Below are 12753 nucleotides of genomic sequence, written 5' to 3'. Positions count from 1 at the left end.
ACATATACACAACACATGCACACAAACGTGGTCAAACACCCTATGCAGGAATTAGGTATGACCGTTTGGAAAACAGAAGACAGAGGGATGAAAGAAGTGTGATCATTGCGACATTAAAGTGGTATGACACTGGTTATATGACACCTCATGTAACGGTCTATGTTGGTCTTATTTCTTCTTCATAGATGTTGACAGTCCAATTTATTAATGGAAGTCTATTGTGGGCAGTGGCCGACTTATTTTAGGCCATTACTCTGCTTCCAAATCAGCGTCCGGGTAATGTTTAATAGTAGGAGACACAGCCAGGATAAGGACATGACTCACTGGCGGAAGCAAGGAAAGTCATAACCCATTTTCCAAACTTGATTGTGATGTGGCAGCCATATGATAAGATAGGAGCCCAAATATGGATATTAACTACAATATATATTGACAATACAAAGTGGCTTACAATAATATTGTCAAGAGCTTGGAATCAATAAGAACCAAGTAAACATCGGGGACGTTTTATTTAATAAAAAATTCAGAGACTCACAAGCGGAGCCAGAAAGGTGTACTTTCACTGGCAAAGGATAAGCAAAATATATACAATAGGAAAAAAATTACCCCTACTGGGTTTATTTATTTCCTGATAATATGCATATCAACCACCCTACCACTGAAAGAAATGGGCTTTTGCCAGCTTTCTCTGGCTGATGATATTTGGAAGAAAGCACAAATGACATTCAACGTATATACACACGGACAAAATTGTTGGTACCCCTGGGTTGATCAAAGAAAAACCCGCAATGGTTTATTTTTTAAAGTAATTCTCTTGAAGCGTGTTTGAAAAGTAATGCCTGACTTTCATTTGTTTATTTTCATGGAATTTTTATTTATTATTACCTTTATCAGATTCAAGTTCTTTCTGTGACCATTGTGGGTTTTTCCTTTCATTAACTGAGGGGTATGGAGCGACACCGAGAAAAACAAAGCTAGTAAACAGCTGGGCAATGTTGTATCAACTATTTTCAAGTAGCACTGTATAAATATGAACCCAGTGGAAACCTGGGTTTTTATTATCTATTTGATATTATATTAAGTTTAATTTTTGAACAATATGAATCATATTAAAAGTAAATTTAATTTAATTTAGCTGTCTAAGTTGTTGTTTTGAAACTCAGGCATGAAAGTCTGGCATTTTCACACCTAAGTAACCCAACATTAACACCTTTTACACAACTTTTATACGCTCTATAAAAGTTTATGAGGCTTTGCCCACTACACTGCAATGTTGATTAAAATGACCTTGGTTTGCAATAGTTAAAGTTTAAAAAGTTTTAAAGTTGAAATACTTTAAAATTTTAAAAAATGACTAAAGTGTTCACTGTGACAGCCTGGTGACCTGTCCAGGGTGACCCCCGCCTCTCGCCCGGAACGTTAGCTGGAGATAGGCACCAGCACCCCTCCTGACCCCATTAGGGACAACGGTGTAAGAAAATGGATGGATGGATGGATGGACTAAAGTGTTCACACATTTTAAAAAAATAATCCATTGTCTTTCTTAAACCAGAAAAGCAACAATTATTCTTACTGCGGCTTAAATAATGTGACATGGCGTCATTTTCCTGAAATAATGGCTTGTCTTTATTAAGCCATTATTTAAGGAAGGTGACAGTATTGAGTATTACACTCATTATTACATTTATTCAATGTTATTTTCAAGTTGAAAGTTTGCTTCAAAAACTTTTAAAGTGAGATTTAATGCTACACCACAAATGTAAATGTTTAATTTGTTCAGTGGGTTGGAGGGAAAATATATTACAATCAATCTGCAGAATCTTAAATTCAACAAGAAAACTCCTATAAATCTACATTACAAGATATTAAATGTCACATCATTCTAAAAGGAGTTCAGGGACCATTTCTGATAAAAAAAATTAAGTCCCATAACTTTCAAATCCTCAATTGGCAACAGAAATGGGATGTGCTGCCTGTTTCAACGTTAGTTTGAGGTGAAGACATGTTCTGCTGAACATTAAGTGGTTAAGAGAGTTATGACTCAGAACGCTGATGTTTAATAATTTTTTTTCATTTTCTAGGGGGAGGAGAAACTGCTCGGAGGCACTGCTATTGGGTAAATGTAGCCAATGAATGATGTACACGTAGCAGTACGTGTAATTTAACTTTCCGTTGAAAGTTAAATTAAGCAGGTAGAGGAACTGGGAATGTGGGAAGATAAGAGAGTGGTATCCGTGTCTGGAGATTGTGGGTTATTCCCTTAATTTAGCATTATTTAATGACAAAATACTCTTTTTAGCATGTTTGTGTGCAAATAAAACTACCACCTGGGGTCCTGAATACATTCTAACAAAACATTTACCTTCCAGAAACTGGCAATGTAAACATCAGCATAAGCAGAATGAAGGTGATCTTCACAGGAACAAGGAGCACTTCCTCTAATTCAACAATTTTGTAAATACTTCAGTGAATTTTGTTCGCCCAATTTATTTTTCACCTGCAAACACGGGGCGTTTTCTGAATCTGTTTATGCAGGCAGTGGTAATAAATTCAAGATGGAGTCTCTATAGAAACACAGATGCTATGCACATGCCATCTTTTTATGCCTTTGGAGAAAGTGAGACTGCAGTGTAAAGAAGGAAGTTACAGGAATTTTGCTTTAAGTTCCTTGTATTTTAGGCAAGCAGTGACAAACACATACACTCAGAAGCACATTTACCGCACCGACATGCCCCTCAATGTGCCATGAAATCTACCTCGAGTGTGACGAGGAAGATCTGAGTCAGCCACGCCTAAGTTCATGTTCTCATGTGACTGTAAACATGTGATGTGGTGACGCATTCCAGAAACCTCTCAGTCTACAAACAATAACCACATGCAGCACAATAACAGCTGGCAATATTTGTTGTGCTCTATGAATAATGTAGCATAATGCCAAAATGACTGACACTCTGAGCCAAATATTGTGCAATTAACGCAAAAACCCAAAGAGCTAAAAAAAAAACAAAAAAAGTGGAACTAATAACGTCTTATTCTGAAGCTGTAATTGCTCATCAGAAAGTTGCTCATATATTCACATGCAGTTTGTATACAACTGGATATTCAATGGAAAAAAGAGCACAGATGGTCCTGCCCCGACTTGCTCTTCTGGGAACCTAAAGAGCCGCTTCTTGGTAATCGCAGAGCAGTTTTCTACCAGTAAGACCAGTTAATTAAAACTGTATATAGTAGTGTTGTAGACACATTCAACACTACTTCTGAAAAAGCAGTAAGAATCATTTATGAAAGCTTTGGTATAGCAAAAGCTTATGTAAAATAAATGTTTTTTTTATTTTCCCTAAAAGCCAGTACATATTTATAACAGAGTGCATCATGACTGTAAAAAAATAGAGAAAAGAAAATGTACAATTTAATTAAACTAAGTGCTGCAGATAGGAGAAGTAAGGCGATATTTGATGAGGTGAAAGTCAGGACTTCTGAGCTGTTCGTCTTGACTAACTGCTTTACAATGTTTCCATTACCCACACAGAGACACAGTGAGGAGGAAGTCTCACATAGAAGAGCCGGCATTAGTGGGGTCTGACTGTTTTTGTGTCCCAGGACGAACCTGGGCTGAGCTGTGATAACCTGCTGCAAAAAAACTCTCTGTTATTCTGCAAACTCAGAGAGGAGAATCAGGCTCTTTAGGACGTCCACAGTGACTCTTAATGAGTTTGGACAGAAATGACAGGACAGCAGCAGTGTTAAAAAGATGAAGGTCATTTTAAAAGTCTGATTTCAGTCGCATTTGCACAGAATTTGTAAATAAATTGTACTAATTAGACTGCAAATTATAATGTTTTCTTAAATCTTCTATGAAGAAAGTGTTTTCATTCTCAATTTTATGTAAGTTAGAGATTATTCTTTGCCCTAAAACACCAAATGCTGCTTAAATTAAATTACAAAGTATTTTCATATAGCAGGTAGTTGGTGAAGGGAATTGTACAGGTTTTGTGGCTCTAAACAAACTGAATTTGATAGGCGGTTCCTTGGTTAGTACAGGTTGAGGATCGTGGATCTAGAACAAGCTTTCCGTGGATCGCATGTAAAGGTTGTTTTTTTTATGTTACCATGTTTTATGGTAACATTGGTTTCAATGTTACCAAACTAAAGCAAAGACTTGGAAGAAAATATTGCGATAACATCTTTGACTCATAGCACTAAACTCTCATTGCCGATGTTTGCTAGCCAACCAGCTGATTTTTCTCATCGCTTAAACTAATTTTCAACTGCTGGTTCCATGACAGTGTCAATAAATATCAAAACATTTAAAAATACAACTAAATGTGACGATTGCATGCCGTTTAGTGGAAGGAGTAAAGGAGTACTCGCTAAACCTTTAACACAGTGTGCATTCAATACATTTCTGCCTAAGAATCAAAACTAAACCACAGCTAAAATAGACTCCAGATTTGATCCACAGCTCTTAATCCCCACCCTCACAGACGTTAGGATGATCTAATGGAAGTCAGATTTACCCTTATTTACAGCGCAGAGTAATAAGCTATGATAAGTTTCCAGCAATATCCAGCATAATATGGCAAAATAAGGGCCTCCTGCGTCTTTGACAGGCAGACAAAGCAAAGTCATTCTTGCACTGACTGGAGGATATTCGCATCTATGGAAATATGACACATTCTCCTGTTTGGCATTTATGGTGTCCAAACACAGAACATAATATCACCTCAGCAGCTGCCATCAATCAAGAACAACTCATTATATTTCTATGCTACAGCCACAAAAGTCCAAGATAGGCAATGCGAGATTTATGTTTGGGTTTTCATTCGACAAACTGACTTAAATTCGACTATAGAGGGAAATAGAGCTTCTAAATGAGATCAGCCTGAATGAAAGTTTGTTCTAATGAATTTGTTAAACGTGCCTCACTTTACATGAATTTAATCTGTTATTACTAACCCTGCCAGCTTGGATCTTTAGAGATACAAAGTATATCTGTCCACATTCTGTACGTTTACTGTATTTAAAAAAAAAATAAAAACACCAACTACATGGGAACATTGAATCATTATAAGCTGAACAAATCTAAACAGCTTACCAGTCTGTTCTCATCAAACACCTCAAACAGAAGCCGATGATTCCTGGGTTTCACCTGAAACACAAAGTAGAAGATCAGAATGACTCCAGCTTTACTAATCCAACAAGGGATGCTGGGTTGTTTACATTTTTAACATGCTTTCAAACATAAGCCAAGTTATGCAGTTTATCTTCCATTAGTGGCAACAATGTAAGCTTAAAATATACATGCATCCATGCTTGAATGTGGTTGTTGACTTATTTTAAGCGAAACTTACTCGGAAATAGAATTCTTCGTTCCATTTTGGATCCAGAGTCTTCAAGTAACATGAAATAAGAAAAAAAATATTTATATTTATACAAATACCATCAAATGAAGCAAGTTCAGGTGCTGTTTACTCACCTTTTTAATGGTCTTAGTCTGCAGACTTGTGATTTCTCCATTGACCGGATCATAAAGAGACAGTCTGGTGTATGGATCACTGCAACAGAAAAGCAGAGAGAATCATGGGATCAAACTTATAAATCAAGAAGATCTGCTTTGGTTCTTCATTTTTTCTGTAACATTTTTTATTTATCTCTGAGGGAAGCAAAACATAATTTGTTTGATTTCTAACAGGAAAAAACACAAAGCCACATTAGCTCTGGTGACTCATTGCTCACATAATGACTGCAGTTACTGCGGTAATGATTCGAGTTAGAGTTCATTGAAGCCACATCCATCTTGCACATTACATTATTCATTACCCAAGTCTAACTGCTGAAGTGTTTTGGTATTGCATAGGGCAAAACCATTGGTACTTCTTGAACTGTTTCACATCATGTTACAACCACAATATTCAATGTTGGGATTTAATGTGACACACCAACACAAAGTAGTGCATACATGCAATGCTTCTGCAAATAAAAAATCTGGAAAGTATTTTTGAGTCAACCAGTAGAACCACCTTTTGAAATGAATTTCTAGAAGTGCTTCATACTTTGCTCGTGTGATCTCACTTTCAAGTAATGCTACCACTTCTTTTAGTACAATTTCTCAAGATACTTCACTAAATGATGAAGCTTTAAGGCCCGTCATAACACTCATTAAATCAGAATTGAAACAAACTTAATAATTTCTAATTTCATGACTTATGATTTGTCTCTTTCTACCAAAAACTGGATAATAAAAGTCTTCAGTTTGGAGTTTTGGTTTCAACTAAACCTTTTTTTTTTTAAGGATAAATTTGTTTCCTGAGACTTCATAATTCATTTTATTTGTTTTTTCTGTTATTTACTTTGGATATTCAAAATGTCTTCCACTTCCACTTTATTAAATGTTCATTGGAATGTGTTCCTGCATTATTATTCCATTATTACCATTATATTACTAGTAAATTGTCTCAAAAACATCATCAGTTATCGCGATAACTTCTGGAGGATAAATCGTCCAGAAACATTGGTTATTGTGACAGGCCTAGAAGTTTTAACCGAAAATGCACCAGTTTGTAAACAAACTGTTTATTTTCATGTTATTTTCTATCTGCAGAGTCCGTTGCGCTATGTAGAGATCATATAATAAACAGTAGTTGTTGTTACTGGAATGACTTTGCACTGTTCTAACATGGATACTATACTGTACAGTACTGGTGTTTTTATTCTAATTTGTTATTTTGTATTAATGATGTTATTTTTTTGTTTGTTTCATTATTTTGAAACCAGATCAGAACCTGCACGTCACTTTTTATTTTGTTTTGATGGTTACATTATTTTCAGAAATTAAATCAGATCAAAGTAATTAAATACTTTTTGGTCTTACATGAATAATTATTGGATTAGTCTATTGCATTGACTACATACTTATGGATATAAATTGGAGCCGCTTGTTTTGACATCTACTGTGAATCGGTTCTGTATAAAAGAGAGGTGGCAGCAACATTTGAACCTGACGGCAAAATTTTACTGGATTGCCCTAGATTTGATTTGAGTAAATACAAATGCATGCAAAAATATTTCTCTTTTTGTTTGTAGAGTATAATTTTCATCTGCATCACAGTAATCCACTACTTCATGTAGGTCTTTTACATAAAATCCCTTGAAGTTTTTGTCAAGTGACAAAAAGAGGAAATGTTAAAGAGTTAAATAAATACATTTGAAAAGCGCCATGGGTTACAGACAAAAGAAGGAAGAAAAATCTCAGAATAACAACAAAAAAAGAGATCATCATTGTATCTGTAAGTCTTGAAGAGGCATAATTTACCAGCATAAAACCAATAAAGAGATGGAAACATGTTAGCAACCCACCAAAGTTTTACCAGAAGTATCTTCCAAAAAACTACAGTCACTCATTTCAGTATTCCTGGGGCATGATGTTTAAACATAACAAATCAGTTATTTATTTCTGTTTCCTTAATTTGTTTTTTTCTTTTTTTTTTTTGCTATTGCGTTCCAATATTTTAAAAACACAACTGAAAAAATCAGAAGACTTTTTTTTAAAGGTGTGTTCCTGCACTCTTTAACAAGTCTTGTTGGCTCTTAAAGCCTGGAAAAAAGACACAAAGGGTTTGGACACTGACTTGATCTTGGTTTGACCTTATTCTGGTAAATAGTAGTGAATAGTGAATAAGTGACATAATAGGCCCAATAGTGGGCTAAATGTTAATGTAACAGCCATCTGTAGCAATATATTGGAAAAAGTACTTACTGGTGTACTGAACTGGATTCTTGACTCCTTGTCAATAAAACAGAAAGTGTAGGTGAAGTCACTGTCATGCTGTTTTGTTTGAATTGTTGAGTGTTTTGACTGTACCTGCTGTGGTTACTGACTTGTTAAAAATCTCTGCATCAATCATTTCACAATAAGGATTTTCCAACAGAATTACAAAGACACAACACTTCTTGTTTACGAGGCAATGTTTTGCAAAAGCAGCCAACGAGCCACGAACAGGACGCTGGTGGCAGGTTTTCTAGCTTTCTGATGGATTTAAAAATATTTTGGAGGAAACTATAGGACAAAAAAACAACCTCAAGCGGATCTCTACTGGTAGATGACACCTTGTGACTGTGCAGAGATGGAAATAAATGTTTTGCTAATAGCAGGTTTCTGTGATGGCAATAGTTTTTGTTTGCAGCGTTTTTCTGGTGCATTTGTGTTTTTTGGAGTTTGCATCATTCATGTGTTTGCTGTGTGTTTTCTCCCCCTGCCGTTATTGTGTCATGACTGAAACTTATTGTTTATTTAATAGCAAGCTAACTTCCGTTTACTTAAATATTACATTTAAGCAATGACATTGTAAAAAAAAAAGAAAAAGAAAAACTTACCTTGCGCCCAGTATGTCTTTCTTGGCCAGTCCAATTCCAGCAATAACTTTCACTTTAAGGATTCTGGACGCCTCCTAAATGAACAATAATAATTAAAAAAACAACAGGGAAATAAAATCAAAACAAAAGTTAAAGCATGTAACGATGACTGGATTGATGTTTAATCCAGAGCAGTCATCGTTTTGTAAAGTTATACAATCTCAATGAATTTGTTATTACCGGTATAAAACAAATTAAGATATTTTCACCTCATTTTTATGTTCTTTGTCGGTTTTTTTTTCATTCATGAAACACCAAAAAATTTACATTTTAACAAGCTAAATTAATAATGGCACAAAAGTGGCTTCTAAATGTCAAATTAAAAACAGGACTGTAAACCTGAGTGGGGCTTGGTGTAAGATGTCTTACAAACTGTGGGATTAACACATTTAGTCCAAAAAAATAACAATAATTAAAGATAACTAAAACAAGACATAGAATTTAGGAAGCTGTTTACAAGATGATTCAATGTTTATGAGCAGACCAGCATCTTAATTTACTTATTTATTTTTGTCACCTGCATACGTAGTTGCTTCTAAACATCAATATTTAAGTGTTATTTTTGGCCCAACTTAGTATGTTTGGTGATTAAATCTTTCTGGTGTTATATAAGGACCTATAAAAGTTTATGGTTCATACTTGAGGAAAATGTTCCTAGATAAAATGCATAAACTGCAAAGAAACATGCAAAGATTATTTTTCAATTAATAAATAATCATCTTGGACCCCAGATAATGAAGAATAAACTATGATCAAACTAAATAGAATACTTTTACAAACCATTGCGTATATAATCTTAGTTGTTTTCAGTTATAAACATACAAAACTTGCATAATGTTACTTTAAAAAGAATATACTCCTTAGAAACCCATTATACATCGAATATAGCCATCAATATAGTTTATAACTAGGATTTAAGATTCACCAGATATTGGCTGAATCCCTTGTGTAATTTATTAGCACTTGAAATGAAGTGTCCATGTTTAAAAACTATCAAAATGTTCCTCTTACTCTTATAAAAATTCAGTTTTAGCTCAAATTGACAGAGCTAAACAAACCGATCAGATTTATATACAGACTATGCAACTAAATCAATCACTTAGACAGACTGAAATTACACTAAAACATTCCAATTTGATCCTAGTCGTGATTCAATGCAGTCAAGTTCAGTTTATTATACCAACAAGTTTTTAATGCAGTTGACTGCATCAAGCAGCAATCCCTTCTCCGAGCAAGAATATGGCGATTTGTGGACAGTTGACTTCATAGAGTTGTTAACTTTACAGCTTTCCGTCGGTATGAAGGAAGTAATCTTCAGCAGTCTTCTTTTGAAAAGTTAATCCTGGTTATTTCTGGGGAAATTCAGTACATTTTACTGATTGATGTTCACTAGCTTTATTTGTTTTTCCACCAACTTACAATCACTAAACCACGCTTGTGTGACATTTCAGACCTTTAGCTGCTGCTTAGTTCACCTATGCCTTGGGCTGGCTGTGCGTACAGGTGAGCAGAACAGACCAAAAAAAAAAAAAAAAATCTAAAGTAGATCTAGTTCCACTTGAATCCTATCAGGCTTTGCTCTCCTCCCACACAAGCATTGTTTAGTGTATGGGTGACGTAATTTCCTGACAGCGCTTGGCGCTTGAGGACATTTCCCCCCCATAAGCCCAATCGTGACTTGCCTATTAAATTTATTAATCATCGTGAGATGTCGCCATCAGTGTCGTCAATCTGACCCACTGTGATGGGTCTACGTGGGTCCGTGAAGCCGCTGCTGAAAACAAAGTCTGTTTTATCAAAGTTTGGTGTTCGCGTGCTGAGAAGCAGGAACTCAGGCGTTGACAGTTGGCTTCCTCCCCGACAAACTCGAGCTAGCTCTTAAGTAGACATATCGATTTTTCCCTCTTATCTTACCCTTCATTTTCTCTCATTTAGCTGACACGAAATCACACTTATCGAAAGTAAACCTTTGTTTGAGATAGCCATCCACTACTTTTTCAGTTTTTTGTTTGTTCTTTTTAAAGTTTACTTGCCGGATAACAGCAAGCGGGAGAGATGTCAAACGGTCGGGTCGCGTGAGCAGCCTCGGTCACTAACGTTTAGTTAACTCTGGTTTACCTCGTCAGCCTGGAGTCCTCTGATCTGAGAGGCAGAAACAGCAGCCATCATGAGATCCTTCTTCTTCCTCCCAGAGGGCGACACGAAGAACAGTCTGCCCTTATGTGCTCAGGTGTGCCGTCTCTGATAGTCCTTCCGACTGTTTACGCTGACAGTTAACTACCGTGAACCAGACCGAGTGGATAGTTGTGGCCTTGCCGTCATTGGTAATACCCATCCTCTTCCTCCTCCTCCTGCTTCCTCCTCCCTTTTTTTCAGGGTTCCTGCTACAACCGAGTATGGTAGGCCGTTTTGACATTAAATCAATCCACAAAACACTCCGAAGATAATAATATTCTGTTTTTGTCAAATTGCTACTTGCCAAAATTCTTACAGGGCTTTACGTACTTTAACTTATTTTTACTCAAGTAAAAGTAAAAAGTAGCCATCCAAGAAATTACTCTAGTCAGAGTTTTAAAATAGTATTTGGTAAAAGGACTACTCGGTAACTCAATAACTGATCAAATTATCAATCATTTAAATACAAAATAAATAAACTAAATGAAACCACCCCCCTCCCCCCCAATTAGTTTCTTTCAATATAAAACATAAAACCTTAACAAAAACTGCAGGTGAGTGTCTGGTAAATGTTTGATTAAAACATATTTGTTCTTCGTTCAGTGAAGTTACTCACTGTGGGTAGAGATTCCAGAAATTTTACTCAAGTAAGAGTAGTGATATAAAATTACTGAAGTAAAAATTAAAAAAAAGACAACGTAGTGAAAATACGCTGTGACAAAAAAGTCACTCAAGTAAAAAGGTCTGTTAAGAAATATGTGGTGTACTTACTGGCTATTTCCATTTCCCCCCAATCCAACTGGCTACTTAGACTATCAAGGTTGTTGCTTGCAACTTCAGATGTTTTTTTTGTCTTTTTCTGATCAATGTTGATGTAGAAATATCTATGCTGGTGTTATATTGTACTCATTTCCATTAATTCCTTTTGTAAAAGATGTGGATGTTTAAGTTTACATTGTAAAAAAGTGCTTACAAGAAGAATGACACATGTGCAACTCAATAAATTGGACAATTATCGAACCATTCATTTATTTTAGTAAATTAATTTAACAAAGATTGACATATTCAAGCCTTTATTGTAGCTAATTATGAACATTTTCTTCATCTTGTTTAAAGGAATCTGAATCTCATGCTTATTTGATCATTTTCACACGTTCCCTTTTCCAGCGTTAGTCTGTGCGGACAGGAAACATATCAATCATGTTTCCTGGCAAAGTTTCTTCACACATGAATCAGTTGATTTCCAAGGAAGTAGCAGCAATAAAGTTACTATGAAGGATCAAGTTTTCAAAGTGATTTCCTGTCCACACACTAAAAGTTGATGACCTGGTGATTGTTCCGGACAATTCGGGTTCTCAGGGATGGACAGGGTTTGTATGGATTAAAATGATATCCTCTGTTAGGGACCTGTATATATTGAGCACCAGTTTACCTTTTTGCCTACCAGATGAGTTGTGCGCTGGAGCTTTATATAGGATCACAACATAAAACCAATTCAAAGTCCTCCATTCTGTGCATTTTCAGAAATCAAATTGATCAAAATGTTTCACACTATATCCACCTTAATGCCAGCCTGGCCATTGCCTTCTTATGCAGTTACACTCGATTCTCATCTCCCTTCAGTGCTCCATCTGGGACTTCTCCCATTGAGCTCGATTTCTCCAATAGAGTTCCAACCGAACCAATCAGCAAACAGAAGGAGAAGTTGTGCACATCTTTAAAATTGTAGTTTGCCGTAGTTTGGAAATAGCAGTAAGATGTGAACGAAGTCTTTCAGTCCACGTTGGCCACGCTTCCAAGTATTAAATTAACATTAACAGCCGCCTCATTCGGATCTGCACTTCTCTCTTTGGAGTGTCGGATAGTTGTTTACAGCGCAGACAATCTCCGGTAAGCGTCGAACTGAAGCATTACATACATTTCAGTCAGATACTGCACTCAGAAATTGTATTTTGAGTGCAGTATCTGGATTAACCAAGATATAAAATATGTTTTCTTTCTCACGCAGTATTCACATTGCAATCCTTAAGGTTTCTTGCCTTGCAATTTTCAGCTTCAGTGATCAGTTCTGTCAAGAAATCTCTCTTTAATTTTGCCTGAGCGCTTCAACCTGTGCATCAAACTTCTGGGCCAGCCTGCAGACAAAAACAACAGTTTTCTGGAAAA

At 35.9% G+C, this 12753-nt stretch overlaps 1 protein-coding gene across 3 annotated transcripts in view; it reads right to left on the bottom strand.

Annotated features, from left to right (window-relative positions):
• Positions 1–10813, bottom strand: part of nedd4a (NEDD4 E3 ubiquitin protein ligase a) — a 33796-nt gene extending 22983 nt beyond the window's left edge. The window contains exons 1-6 of one of the 3 annotated variants that reach the window (XM_081605191.1): positions 10531–10813; positions 8374–8447; positions 7757–7783; positions 5477–5555; positions 5352–5390; positions 5096–5149 (exon numbers count right to left, since the gene is read on the bottom strand). In XM_081605191.1, the coding sequence (XP_081461317.1) occupies positions 5096–5149; positions 5352–5390; positions 5477–5555; positions 7757–7783; positions 8374–8447; positions 10531–10581 (324 nt within the window). In that variant the 5' untranslated portion in view covers positions 10582–10813. The remainder of the gene's footprint in view (positions 1–5095; positions 5150–5351; positions 5391–5476; positions 5556–7756; positions 7784–8373; positions 8448–10530) is intronic. The other 2 variants (XM_008405394.3, XM_008405395.3) reach the window with 2 other exon arrangements.
• Positions 10814–12753: the final 1940 nt, after the last annotated feature.

This window comes from Poecilia reticulata, chromosome 3 (assembly GCF_904066995.2).
Source record: "Poecilia reticulata chromosome 3, P_reticulata-male-v2, whole genome shotgun sequence".
Lineage (NCBI taxonomy): Eukaryota > Metazoa > Chordata > Actinopteri > Cyprinodontiformes > Poeciliidae > Poecilia > Poecilia reticulata.
Note: the sequence above shows the minus strand (reverse complement) of the source record. Positions and strands in the feature narration are given on the sequence as shown.